General features: G+C 44.5%; 1 protein-coding gene and 1 long non-coding RNA gene across 3 annotated transcripts; one reads left to right on the forward strand and one right to left on the reverse strand.

Annotated features, from left to right (window-relative positions):
* Positions 1-1,127: 1,127 nt before the first annotated feature.
* On the forward strand, positions 1,128-8,783 carry LOC100873141 (phytochrome A type 3). Of its 2 annotated transcripts, none has more exons than XM_044508969.1 (6): positions 1,128-1,393; positions 3,008-5,128; positions 5,351-6,167; positions 6,538-6,834; positions 6,940-7,192; positions 8,472-8,783. In XM_044508969.1, exons 2-5 carry the CDS (start codon positions 3,067-3,069, stop codon positions 7,154-7,156), a joined length of 3,393 nt encoding a protein of 1,130 aa, XP_044364904.1. In that variant the 5' UTR covers positions 1,128-1,393; positions 3,008-3,066; the 3' UTR covers positions 7,157-7,192; positions 8,472-8,783. The 2 variants fall into 2 exon arrangements, with proteins under 2 accessions (XP_044364904.1, XP_044364905.1); XM_044508970.1 differs by having other exon boundaries at positions 1,152-1,393; positions 3,011-5,128.
* A 309-nt stretch (positions 8,784-9,092) lies between these two features.
* On the reverse strand, positions 9,093-10,386 carry LOC123087070 (uncharacterized). Its single transcript, XR_006441222.1, has 3 exons — positions 10,253-10,386; positions 9,479-10,180; positions 9,093-9,388 (listed from the first exon to the last, which is right to left on the reverse strand). It is a non-coding gene; the product is annotated as an uncharacterized lncRNA (long non-coding RNA).
* Between the last annotated feature and the right edge of the window lie 3,561 nt (positions 10,387-13,947).

Consider the following 13,947-nt stretch of genomic DNA (forward strand, 5'->3'; position numbering starts at 1 on the left):
ACTTTGCCCAATAACAAGAAGGAGCTAGAAAGAATGTGGAGAGAGCATTTGGAGTGCTTCAAGCCCATTTTGCTGTTGTTTGTGGATTTGCTAAACAAGGGAATCCGAGACCTTGTTGAAGGTGATGACATGTTGTATGGTCATGCACAACCTGGTCATGGAGGATGAAGGTGAAGATGTCGTTGAAGGTCTGGAATTTGAGTACATCAGTGATCCTATCCAACTTCTACATCAACATCTGAACACATTTGATCAGTTTGTTCATATGCGTCAATAAATTCAGTATCGAGCAACTCATGAGCAGCTCAAATTAATTGAGCATTTGTGAATGGTTAAAGGGGACAACTGAAACATATGTGTGAGTTGAATTCAAGTTTGAACTATTTTATCTCAAAACTTGATCGAATTGTTTTAAAATTAGAACTACTACCTCATTTGAATATTTTCACTCATCAAATATTTGATATGCTATTATTTTAAGTGTTGCTGACTTAAGGAAAAAAACAAAGACGAACGTTTAGGGGAAAGGGTTGATGGCGGGCGGCACCATCTCTCTGTCTGTGGACGAGTCCGGACTAGACAAATAATGTGTCTGTTTCGGGGACCCGGAGTTTGATGGCGTGTTCGGGGTGTTGCCCCGGCCTGATTCTTTCAACAGTAATTGTTTCATCCTTGAAGGTCCGTAAAGGTGCATATCGGTGACGGAGCCGCTTCGAGCTCGGGTGTGAAGGTGATCTGTCGTTTTTTTTTCTTTGGTGGTTATTGTGGTCGTTTGAGAGACAGGTGACAGGCGTTGGTGTCAAGTTTAGAGGATCTTTCGGTCTTGATTATAATTTTACTTTTTGGTTGTTGTTTCTTTATGCAAAGACTAGCGTCTTTCAGTTTTGACATGTCAGTTTGTACGTGACTTATAATATGATTTGTGTGATATAAATGAGATGAACAAAATACAATGATACTCAAGTCATTTGCGCATTCGCGAAAAGGAAGTGTGTGTGGGGAGGGCGGAATAGCAGAACGGTTTTAAAAAGGAAGAAAAATCACAGATCGAGCAGCTCGTTGAGGAAAGGGCAACGATATCGTGCAGTTCCACAACGGGTTAACCCCCGATGGGAAGCAGGTGAAGTTATTAGGTTAATCAAGTCGACATGGAAAGGCTGCGGCCAATTAAGCGTCGACAGCTCCCATCGCCCTCCCATCCGCGCCGGTCATGGGCGCGGCGCGGCGCGGAGCAAGGGTCGGCGCGCCACGCCACGCCGCCACTTCCAGTATTTATTTGCTTCGCGTCCACCACCCACGGGCCTCACTCCCTGCTCACTCCACTACTCCCCTCCTCCCCTCCACCACGGCCCCGTTACCTCACCTCTCCATTGCCGCCGGCGCCGGGCAGCAGGTACCCTCTCCTCTCCTCTCCTCTCCTTCCTCCTTCCGCCTGCGTGTATGTATGCTTGGAGGCTTGGAGCTTTGATGTATCATAGTGATGCCGGAAAGGTTTTCTTCCCTGTTGACTTTGGATGTGTGATGGTGATACCAGTTCAGAAGGTATTTTCCTCCCCCCTTTGATCCTGGGAAGCTAGAGGGCGACGTTCCTGCTCTGTTCCCGGTGGTCAGGGCCTAGCATCATACTACTACACAGCATGAATTCGTGGCGAAGGCTGAGAGAGTGACGTTCCTGTTCTGTAGTATGTAAGTGTGGGGATTCAGAATCAGAATCCCCTTTCTGGTTGACTAGTGAAAGCAGAGCATCTCTCTGCTCGGCTGATTTGGGAGCGATAGAGGTGTTATGGTGCTGGCGTTCGTCCCATTTACAGACTTCCCATGTGCCATGTCAGTGTCGCCGGAATGACAGAATCGCCGAGCGGTTCATTGATCCCGGAGATCGCTTTGCTGAGACGGAGGCCCCTTGTAATCTGCTTTGCTTGGTTGTTTGCGGTGATAGATATCTCGATGATAGTAGCGTGCTGATTTTTTGTTGTTCGATTCGATTCATCATTTAGCTTCTTCCTGTTCTCTTGTAGCTGTAGGTTAGTTGCCTTTTCTGAAACCTTTTAAGCTTTCAGTCTTGCACTATGATGTACTAGCTAGAAAACCAGGAGCTTTGGTACGCGAAAACTCAAAATCCACACCTCTACGAGGAATACATATGAAATAGAACCATGATCCGGGAAGGCATATTTACTGGAAGTACCTGTAAGTGTTGGCCGTGCCTTGCTAGAGTTTTTTCCTTCCCAATTTTGGCATGGGGGTATTCTGTATTTGTTGAAATAATACAAGTACACTCTTCGCAAGAAAAGGAAAAGAGAAATAATACAAGTTTTTTCTTTCGAAAAGGGGATAACCCCGGCCTCCTCTGCATCAATCAAGAGAAATAATACAAGTACACAACAGAAAGGCCAGAACTAACCTTCCCAATACTATGGCCACATTCTTTTTCTCCAGATAAGATAATTGACTCCTGTATAAGAAATTGTTCCAACTGTTATTCTACTCCCTCTATAAACTTTTATAAGAAATTTTAGGCCACTAAAGTAGTGGCCTAAAACATCTTATAAAAGTTTACAGAGGGAGTACTTTTTATTAAGCCATATATTTTGTTTGGAAAAAGGACCATCTGGTTACAGTAATGTTGAGAAGAGTGAACCCGACCCAGCTAAAATCACAGCCGACTGATCGCTTTGAAAATATTCAAGTGATGAATAGGATAAGTTGCACCATTGAAGATATACAAATTTGACTTCCCTATGGTTAGCATGGGAAGTCTCTTTACAAGCTTTTTGGGTTTGCAGGAGATTTTGTACTTTATGGATCTTTATTCTTCTAGTCTCTGTCAAATTTGTTCACGCTTCTTAAACCAGGAAAAGAAACACATCTTTAGTAGCACCAAGCAAATATATTTAGCCATTATGATCGTCTCTGTGTTTTTTTTTTGCAAGCCGTTAATGGTTTACCATACTTTTATATTTTACTACTAATTAGTGTTTGCCGCTTCTCATTTATCTATGTCCAGCAGGAGTGACACACAGGAGACACCGCTGCTGAGAGCGGTTCAAGTACTCGAGGCAGCAGATGTCTTCCTCAAGGGCTGCTTCCAGTTCGTCCAGCAGGAACCGCCAGAGCACCCAGGAAAGGGTGTTGGCACAAACAACCCTTGATGCTGAACTCAATGCTGAGTTTGAAGAATCTAGTGACTCCTTCGACTACTCCAAGCTGGTCGAAGCCCAGCGGGACACTCCAACTGTGCTGCAGGAAGGGCGGTCAGAGAAGGTCATAGCCTACTTGCAGCACATTCAGAGAGGGAAGATGATCCAGTCGTTTGGTTGCTTGTTGGCCCTTGATGAGAAGAGCTTCAATGTCATCGCGTTCAGTGAGAACGCGCCAGAAATGCTTACAACTGTCAGCCATGCAGTGCCCAGTGTCGACGATCCCCCAAGGCTTGACATCGGCACAAATGTACGGTCTCTGTTCACTGACCAGGGTGCCGCGGCTCTGCACAAGGCACTAGGGTTTGCTGATGTTTCTTTGCTGAATCCTATCCTGGTTCAGTGCAAGACCTCAGGCAAGCCTTTCTATGCCATTGTTCACCGAGCAACCGGATGTTTGGTGGTAGACTTTGAGCCTGTAAACCCCACAGAATTTCCTGCCACTGCTGCTGGGGCCTTGCAGTCTTACAAGCTTGCTGCCAAGGCAATCTCCAAGATCCAGGCACTGCCAGGTGGAAGCATGGAGCTGCTATGCAATACTGTGGTCAAGGAAGTCTTTGACCTTACAGGGTATGATAGGGTTATGGCTTACAAGTTTCATGAAGATAACCATGGCGAGGTCTTCGCCGAGATCACAAAGCCTGGCCTTGAGCCTTATCTGGGCCTGCACTATCCAGCCACTGATATCCCTCAAGCAGCCAGGTTTCTTTTCATGAAGAACAAAGTGCGGCTGATCTGCGATGTCCGCGCAAGACCCATAAAGGTCATTGAAGATGAGGCACTCCCCTTTGATATTAGCTTGTGTGGTTCAGCACTCAGGGCAGCACACAGCTGTCACCTTCAGTATATGGAGAACATGAACTCAATTGCATCCCTTGTCATGGCTGTTGTGGTTAATGAGAATGAAGAGGATGACGAGGTCGGGTCTGAACAACCAGCACAGCAGCAGAAGAAGAAGATACTATGGGGCCTTATTGTTTGCCACCATGAGAGCCCTAGATATGTCCCTTTTCCGCTGCGCTATGCTTGTGAGTTCTTAGCACAGGTGTTTGCTGTCCATGTCAACAAGGAGTTTGAAGTACAGAAACAGTTACGTGAAAAAAGCATACTGAGGATGCAAACAATTCTCTCTGACATGCTGTTCAAGGAAGCCTCTCCCCTGACTATAGTATCAGGGGCACCCAATATCATGGACCTAATCAAATGTGACGGTGCTGCTCTTTTGTATGGGGGCAAAGTATGGCGTCTGGGTACTGCACCAACCGAGTCTCAGATACGCGATCTTGCCTTGTGGCTGTCGGAAGTTCACATGGACTCCACTGGCCTGAGTACTGAGAGCCTCCATGATGCTGGCTACCCAGGAGCCTCTGCTCTTGGTGATACGGTTTGTGGGATGGCAGTGGCTAAGATCAATTCCAGTGATATTCTTTTTTGGTTCAGGTCACCTACAGCTAAAGAAATCAGATGGGGAGGTGCAAAGAATGATCCATCGGACATGGATGACAGCAGAAGGATGCACCCCAGGTTGTCTTTCAAGGCATTCCTTGAAGTTGTCAAGATGAAGAGCTTGGCTTGGACTGATTCTGAGATGGATGCTATTCATTCATTGCAACTTATACTTCGAGGGGCGGTGGATGGTGTCGTCAAGCCAACCGGAAAAGCTAGTTTAGATGAACAGATTGGTGATCTAAAGCTTGATGGGCTTGCTGAATTGCAGGCAGTGACCAGTGAAATGGTTCGTCTAATGGAAACAGCAACTGTTCCAATCTTGGCAGTAGATGGCAATGGATTGGTCAATGGGTGGAATCAGAAAGCGGCAGAATTGACTGGGCTAAGAGTTGATGATGCTATAGGAAGGCACATACTTACCCTTGTGGAGGAATCTTCTGTATCAGTTGTCCAGAGGATGCTGTATCTAGCTTTGCAGGGTGAGTAAATTTATTATATTTCTTTTCTCTATCTATTTACCTCCACGCCTACTTTACCTTCCTCCTTAGTCAGAAACTTTGTGTTATCTTCATTTGTTGATAATTTGTGTGTTGAACCTAGCTAACTGGTTATTGCGTCAACTGCTTACACAATTTGCGATTGATAACTTAGTAATATTGATCGTTCATGGGTCTCTAATAAATATTCCGCTAATCAAACAGGCAAAGAAGAGAAAGAAGTTCGATTTGAGGTAAAGACTCATGGTCCAAAGAGAGATGATGGCCCTGTTATCTTGGTTGTGAATGCTTGTGCCAGCCGGGACCTTCATGATGATGTTGTTGGGGTGTGCTTTGTAGCCCAAGATATGACTGTCCATAAGTTGGTGATGGACAAGTTTACTCGGGTTGAGGGAGACTACATGGCGATCATTCACAACCCAAACCCACTCATTCCTCCTATATTTGGTGCTGATGAATCTGGATGGTGTTGTGAGTGGAATGCTGCAATGACCAAGCTGACTGGGTGGCACAGAGAGGAAGTGCTCGATAAGATGCTTCTCGGTGAAGTGTTTGACAGTAGAAATGCCTCCTGCCTTTTGAAGAACAAAGATGCATTTGTAAGCCTTTGTGTTGTTATCAACAGCGCGTTAGCCGGCGAAGAAACGGAAAAGGCTCCATTTGGCTTCTTCGACCGAAGCGGGAAGTACACTGAGTGTCTTCTGTCAGTGAACAGAAGGCAAAATGAGGGTGGTCTCATCACTGGGGTATTCTGTTTTATTCATATTCCTAGTCATGAGCTGCAACAAGCACTGCAGGTGCAGCAAGCCTCGGAGCAGAAGTCACTAAAAAGGCTGAAAGCTTTCTCCTACATGAGACATGCAATCAACAACCCTCTCTCAGGCATGCTTTACTCCAGAAAAGCACTAAAGAACACAGATTTGAATGAAGAACAGATGAGGCAGATCCATGTTGCAGATAATTGTCATCACCAGCTAAACAAGATACTTGCCGACTTGGATCAACATAACATCATGGAAAAGTATTCTTCTTGCCAAATCTTCTGAATTGTTCTATTACGTTCTCATGTTTACTTATGGCTGTACCTGTTTTTTGTCAGTTTGCGGACCTCGTACGTTGATGTCGTTGTTCGTTGTTCTAATTTCACCTGCTTTCATGCCTACTTATGTGATTAAAATGGAACAACAAACAAACATGGTTACATTTACACAACTTGTTGAACTAACTGCTGTTATTATATTTCTACTGCTTCCGGAAAATTTAGCCAGTATATATGGTTTCACTTACTGCTCAAGCTTACTTTTATATTTCAGAGGTATTATCTGCATAATAGTTCACTGTTATCATCTTCTAAAAATAACTTAATTGCTTTCTGTCATTTGTGGTCACAGATCTAGTTGCTTGGATTTGGAGATGGCTGAATTTGTGTTGCAAGATGTGGTGGTGGCTGCTGTAAGCCAAGTACTGATAGCCTGCCAGGGAAAAGGCATCAGAGTCTCTTGCAACCTGCCAGAGAGATTTATGAAGCAACTAGTGTATGGAGATGGTGTTCGACTCCAGCAGATCCTTTCTGACTTCCTATCTATTTCAGTGAAGTTCTCTCCTGTTGGAAGTTCTGTCGAGATTTCAGCCAAGGCGACAAAGAACAGCATCGGAGAGAATCTTCACCTTATTGACCTTGAACTTAGGTACATCGGTCGTGCAATATGCCTGTTAATTTCTGAAAAGGAAGTTTCGAAGTCTTCTTGTGGGAATGCTTAGTGATGGTTATTTTTGTCTCTGTGTGTTTTCAGGATCAAGCACCAGGGATTAGGAGTCCCTGCAGAGCTAATGGCGCAGATGTTTGAGGAGGACGAGCCGCAGCAGTCAGAGGAGGGCTTGGGCCTCCTGGTCTCCAGAAACCTGTTGAGGCTCATGAATGGCGATGTTCGTCACCTAAGGGAAGCTGGTGTGTCAATCTTCATCCTCACCGCCGAACTTGCTTGTGCTCCAACGGCCATGGAGCACTGATGAAGAAGCCAGTGCAAAGCGTATGATCATCAGATGGTATGTGAAACAACTCTAACGCAGTACACTTGTGCAGTGTGTTTCTTTTGTCACAACTGCTGGCTTTGCATCTTTCCTTGCTTTCTTAATTCATACTCCATCAAAAGGGTACCTGTGAAGATCATTGTTTCCTAAACACATTGGCTGGGGGCTACAACGCTGAATGAGGGGGTATGGATAGCAGGGGCGGAGCCAGGATTCGGACATGAGGGGGGCGAGAAAGATAATATATTCAAGAGAGCCAATACATGAATTTCGTTTCAAAAGTAGCATTGATAGTTTGATACAAAAGCATTGGCAACTAATATTTAACAGTACAAAATTCTACATCTCTATTAGTTTAAATTTAACTCAAAGAGTACATCAGGTGGATTTTTATTTTGGGTATCTGAATATTTGAGCTGGAAGCCTTCCTCTTAAAAATAAATCTACTTTCGTTATATTCCTCCTCTTCATACTTCAACCTTTGAAACTTTGAACAGAGAGCGCGATTTCAATTCTAAATTGTAATCTTACCACATCTAATAGGTTGATCAACCTAATTTTATATGTAGTTGAACTAGTTCACTGTATGTGTCTCTGATCTTAAAAAACTACTGGGAGTTTGTTGTATTACGATAATACCAGTAGCCTACCTTAAGTTGTGCCAAAATCGGTTGATGAAGGAGCCATGATTCAATCGCTGGATTAGAAGCACAGAATGAATTTGCACGGCTCCAGCATGGGCGCACGAAGCCACGAAAAACATTAGGAACGAAACTGACTCTCGATGGACGGCTGCACGTACGCTATTTTCCTGATGCGTGGGTAACTAGCGATTCTGTGTGTTGGGCCCTTGGGCTGGAGTATTGGGTCGTTTAACTCTAAATAAAATAGTACGTCAGCTATGTCTACATACGATATATTTATGCTGCCAGTATACGAATACCTAGCGAACATTCACAGGGGGGGCGAGACGATGGGGGGTGTCTGATCCCTGCTCGCACCCCCCTGTCTTCGCCTCTGATGGATAGGATATTTTTCACCTAGCAGCTCATTCCAACAGGTGGCAGAAACTTTTATCGTTGAAAATTAAAAAGTTTTCTCTGGATCCCACGTACTATTTTTTCGTACAGTCCTTGCTTTAAACTTTTAATTCAGAGGAGGACAAACATGGCTGATTCAGTTTCTGCACTAGACCTTGTTCCATGTATGACCTTGTCTTTAAAAGAATTTTGGTTTTAAGAACAGCTGATGGGATTGTGGCCTTTTGCTGAAAGAATTTTGTTTTCCCTTCCAGCTTCATTTCGAAAGAACCATGATCGAGCGATGGTGACGTCTTTGCGGGGAAGATGCGACGCGGTTGCAGCAGGCTGTGGTAGAGTGTCAAGTGAATGCAGAAAGAAAGAAGCAAAGGTTGGCTTGTAGGATAAAGAAAGGTTGTGTGGCACCGTTCGGTTGTGTACTTGTGCTGTGTTATTATGTACTTCTCGTCCGCCCTACTACTATGTATGTGTAATGTTCAACTTTGATGCTTCATTACAAGTGTTTTATGGCCATGTTATGTACTTGTGTAAACTTGGCTACAAGATTATTCAAGTTCTGTTATCTACTTGTGCTGTGTTATTATAGTGTTGGTCTTTTTATGGCTTTGCTATTTGCCGGCGTGATCCTTGTGTTGTGTGTGTGTTAGTGTTGGCTGTGTGCATTTTAGTTATGCACAGGTCGGATGTATGCTCAGTGTATTTTTCTATCCCTTTGATGCTTCATTATTTATAACTTGCCGTTTTCCAAAGAAGAAAGAAGATATGGGGACTCGATGCATACCAGAAAAAGGTTCTTTCCTCTGTCTGAGAATAGAAAAAATTCAGTAAGCTCGATGGCTCGCTGCGTTTCAGGAGATGCTGATCTCGGTTATAAATTTTGGTATCCCTCCGATCCAAATTAATTGACACAACTTCGGTACAACAACTAAAAGGAGTACAAGAATCTGCTAGAAAAAATGACCTCGGTTGTGTATGTACTTTAGTCTGAGGTGCTTGTATTTTTTCCTAACAATATTCTTATGATTCTCCAGAGACTGTATCACAGAAAGAAGTGGTGCAAAAGTAGAATCTCTCAAAAGAAATTTATATTAGCCTTTTTGTGGCTTCGCTGGCAGTCGGTAAACCATCAGTGTCCTTTTTCTCTCCCTGGAATCTCTTTAGTACAGGAGACCTGTTGGCATTCAATGAAGGAAGCAAGATCAAGATCAGTTTTGCACTCTCTGCTAACTGTATTGCATACATAATGTTCTTTCGGCTGAACCTTTTCATTCTTCTGCGAAGCAAAATTTGCTGGTGGTGTTGTTGTAAGCTGATCACTTTGTTGCATCAGTGAGCACCAAAGCAGAGGAGGGGGGCTGCCCAGCTAAATTTGCAACCCATTTTATCAAGGGTGCGAAATTCAGCATGTTGCAAGTTTTTAGCATCGAGAACAACTTCAACATGTTGCCGACCAAGCGGTGACATTGGCTAAATGATAAAGAAACAATGAAATGGAACACACATCTTTGTAGATTGTGGTGCATCACTCATAAAGATTTCTTTCACAGGTAGTGTGCTCGAACTTAGGGTCGTGGTACATCCCATATCCTTAATTCTCAACCGTCTAAAATACTCACATTCCTATAAGTATGGCAGTCTCACAAACCATGCATTGATTAAATCATTAGATCAACCAACAAAACTCTCCAATGTATTTTTTTTCATTTTTTAAATTTTTTGCAGTGACAACTAAATTAAATTGCAGAAAAAAATTAGAGAGGTAAGGATTACCTATTTACTGCCTTTTGTGAAGGAGTGGGACAGTAGCTTCATGGTGAGATCAGCCCACAACTTAACTAGCAGCTAGGCCACGCCGGAACCTTGGCACAACCCAACCAAGGACGGAGAAATCTAAGGGATTCTAGATCTCGTCGGCGGGGCACGGACGATGCTGGCTCCCGTGGCTTGCCGCAGGAGGTACTCCCTGCAAGTATGAGAGAAGGGATGAGCGGGCGTCGTCTAGCTGCACCTGATTGTCATTGATGCGCAGCCCGACCTCAAGAACCAGGCCTAGGGTATGCGGCTGCGACCGGCGGGGGATGGGCCGGTGGAAGAAGCGGCGGCTGCTCCCCTTTCTCTCTCTTTGCCGCCTCTCCCTGAGAACGAAAAAGGAAGGACCGAGAGATTTTCTGGTGAATAGCGGACCCCTCTAGATATTTACATTACCTTCATCAGCTGTAAACCCCGAAAGCAGTAAAAAAAACATTTGCCTCTGTTCCCTTCTTTTATTTGGTGATCTACTAGTAAAAGGGTCCGTGCGTTGCAACGGATACAAAAATAAATAAATGTAGTGATCATGTTAATGTGGATCATATTCTAGAGGAGAAGTACTGGTATGACCTAGGTCTTTGGAGGGAGATTGGTAGGAAGGTTTTCTTGATGAGAGCGTATGTTTTTTCAAGAATGACACTTCGTACTTTTGAGTACTTCCACTATTCTATTGCTACTTTCGAAGTTGTTTGAGTGATAAATTAATTGCCAGATTTGCAAGCAATCCAAGATTCAAAAACATGATCAAGAATAACTTGATTAATGATGGAACCATGTATGACTGTTATGATACATTAATCCACAAATACAAATACAATGGCATAAATGATCCTAAATGATCAGATATGGATTACTTAATGATGATTTTGCAAAGATAGCGGTAAGATAACACATAACATGTGAGTGCGTTTCTGCTCGCTACTCGGTTTACGTTGTTGTAAGCCGAGAACCCGCGTTTTTGCACTTGGCGTACACGGTGATACTCCGGGTACATGTAATTTTTTTATAGTGATACCGATGCAGCAATTAAAAATATTCGTGATTTTAAAAAAATGTTTGCATATTCCAAAAACATTCCTAATTTTGAAACAAAAATGTTGGGAAATAAAAAAATGTGTATTAGAAATTTTAATGAAATTGAATAGAATTCCTCAATTCAAAAAATGTTCATGAATTGAAAACTATCCTAAAAATTTGAAAACTGTTCATGACATATAAAATAGTTTATTGATTCATAAAACGTTTGCACACTCAAAAAATGATCATGCATTTTTGAAAAATGTTCCTTCCTTGAATCGGAAAAATATTCGTGAATTCCAAAAATTGTTTCACCAAAAAATTTCCAAAAAAAATCGGTGATTCTATAAATGTTCGCTATTAAACTAAAATATATTAAAAAATGTTCACAGTTTAAAATTGAAATAATATAAAATGTTCATGATTTAAGAAATGTTTGAAAATATGTATAAATGTTCGCGAATTTGAAAAATGTTCATGATTTCAGTTATGTGCAAGAGTTTAAAAAATTGTTCATGATTTTTCATTTTTTTATAATTTCAGGAAAATGAGAGAGCCAGTGTATCTTGGTGATGCAGCAAAATGTGGTCATGGCAATTGAAGATTATGATATTTTTTATTTCTCCCGTTGCAACACACGGACTGTTTTGCTAGTATCACTTATAGGTGGCATTGGGGGTAATATTTTATAATTTTGGGGGCAATTTTCGTGACATACCGCAAAAAACAATAGCCCCTTCATTATTATAGAAAAATGGTTCGTGCGTTATAACAGGATAAAAATTATGCCAAAAGATGCACCGTGCGTTGGTTCCAGAGAATTCTCTCACAGCCTTTTATTCCCAGGCGAAGGTAGTATTTTTGAGAATTGATCAAACTGCAATGGTAATAAACAGGCCCGTGGTTGCAACGGTAGAAAAAATTGATACATGTTCAGTTTTTTGAGAGTTGTATATGCTAGTGCATGTTAATCTAAGGGCGCTATCAATTATTACTGCATGCACATCAAAATGTAAATGGAAAACGATTATGGCCGGACGACCGGCTGAAGCTTGCGCCGGTCGCCCCGGCTCTGCTCGCCCACACACCTATCCCACATAGCCACGTGCCCTGTCCCACGCGCTAATTTTTATCTTTTTTGCACCAACCGTTTTGTGGCCATAAAAATCGTATCTCCAGAAACGTCGCTATCTCTTCTCTTTCTTCTACCTTGCGCACCACCATGAGCCTTCTCCTGCGAGCTTCTTCTTCTCCCTTCCTCCCCCTGCAATAAAACCACATGAGGCTGTTACAAGGACACGTCGTTGGTCGTCGATTTCATGGCCACGCTCGCCAGCAATTTCCTATCTGTCTTAGCCGGCGAGCCCCTCGATATTGCTACAACCAGGGCCTCGTCGCCGTCGTGGAGTGTGCTACAACCATGGCAAGCGGTGTTGCGATTGGCGTCGTGCACTACTACGACCTCGATATCGCAGTGCTACAACCAGTGTGCGCCCGTGCTGGAACCGGCTATCTGGTGTGCTGGAATTGGCGGCAAAAAGATGATACAAGTCGATGAGATTATGTGCGGGGAACAGGTCGCCGGAGCTGCATCCAATGACACAAATTGCTACATCCGGCATCAAGTTTTGCTGGAACCATAGAAATTAGCCATCAACGCCATAATCAAGTGGACGACACTGGCGGGCTTCTTTTTTGCTGGAACCGTCACACCTATTTGCTACAACCCGCAGACTTTTCTGCTACGTTGAGTAATCGAGTGAGGTATTGGTACAGCCGAACATGGAAACGGACATGAAAAAAAGCTTCAACCGGCCTAGTAGAAGTTCCAACCAATGGAGAAAAAAAGCTTCAACAGGCATGACGGAAAAGCTTCAACCCCATGGAAAAGTTGGAAGCAGCTACAAAAAAAGCTTCAACGGACTATGAAAAAAGCTTCAACCTAGAGCCAGCAATGGCTATGATGGCGAGGCTGCGACAGGTTGATGGCGAGGCTGCTACCAAACGACGGCGGGGTGTGACCATGGAGCAACGCCATGTTGCAACCAATGGTGACGAGGGCCGCAAAACGCCCACGAGATGCAGCTTCAACGGCGACGGCGGGGTTGCGAGCACGTCGACGACGAGACGAGCGAGAAGCGGCGTCCTCTTCACGGGAGGTGCAGTGGGGCGGCCGGCGGCGAGGACGACGACCGGCGACAAGGACAGGAACCAGTGACGAGGACGGCGACCAGCGACGACGAGGACGGCGACCAGCGACCGGGGGCGAGCACGGCGACCAACGGCAACGTGGACGGCGACCGGCGACCGGGGGCGAGGACGGCGAGCTGGTGATGCTTCAGGGTCAGCCCTCGAAGAGTCCATGGCGGGGTGTCCAGCACGAATAGCTGTTTTGAATTGGACACGATTTTCTGTTGAGAAAAAAAAATGATTCAGAGGCTGATCTGACGGTGGGCAAAAGACAAATTGACGTTCCAGATACGACCGGCCCAACAGTTGGGCCGGCGCACCGGCGCAGATCACTGCCCAATGTAAATCCGGTGCCAGCGAGTTAATCTGTCGATTCTGCTCTGGTTTGGCCAGTATGTCCCCTCCCTCCTTGTTGTGGAGTGCACCGGATCCGATTTATAATCCTCCCTCCTTGTTATTTGCGGTCGACGCGTGTGAAGTCTAGTGGCTTCGTGTGACATGCCGAGCACTGCTCAGCGACGCGTGTATCTCCATCTCGTTTTCAGTTTACTTACCATTGCACATACAACGCAGTCCAAGCCTCCCAGATCCCATGCGCCCGAGCACCTCCATGGCCGAACTCCTCCTCGCGCGCCCTCGTCCACGAAGCAGTCAGCCTCCCAGGCGCCCCTCGCCAACAGCCTTCACGCGAGCGCTCTCGCAGGAGCTCAAACC

The sequence above is a fragment of the Triticum aestivum genome, chromosome 4A (assembly GCF_018294505.1).
Source record: "Triticum aestivum cultivar Chinese Spring chromosome 4A, IWGSC CS RefSeq v2.1, whole genome shotgun sequence".
Classification (NCBI taxonomy): Eukaryota; Viridiplantae; Streptophyta; class Magnoliopsida; order Poales; family Poaceae; genus Triticum; species Triticum aestivum.

Excerpts from the sequence above, each read along its gene's own strand:
- LOC100873141 (XM_044508969.1), top strand. The coding sequence starts at position 3,067 with ATGTCTTCCTCAAGGGCTGCTTCCAGTTCGTCCAGCAGGAACCGCCAG. Across the intron at positions 5,129-5,350 it reads GCTGTATCTAGCTTTGCAGG|GCAAAGAAGAGAAAGAAGTT; the intron begins GTGAGTAAATTT and ends CTAATCAAACAG. Across the intron at positions 6,168-6,537 it reads CAACATAACATCATGGAAAA|ATCTAGTTGCTTGGATTTGG; the intron begins GTATTCTTCTTG and ends TTGTGGTCACAG.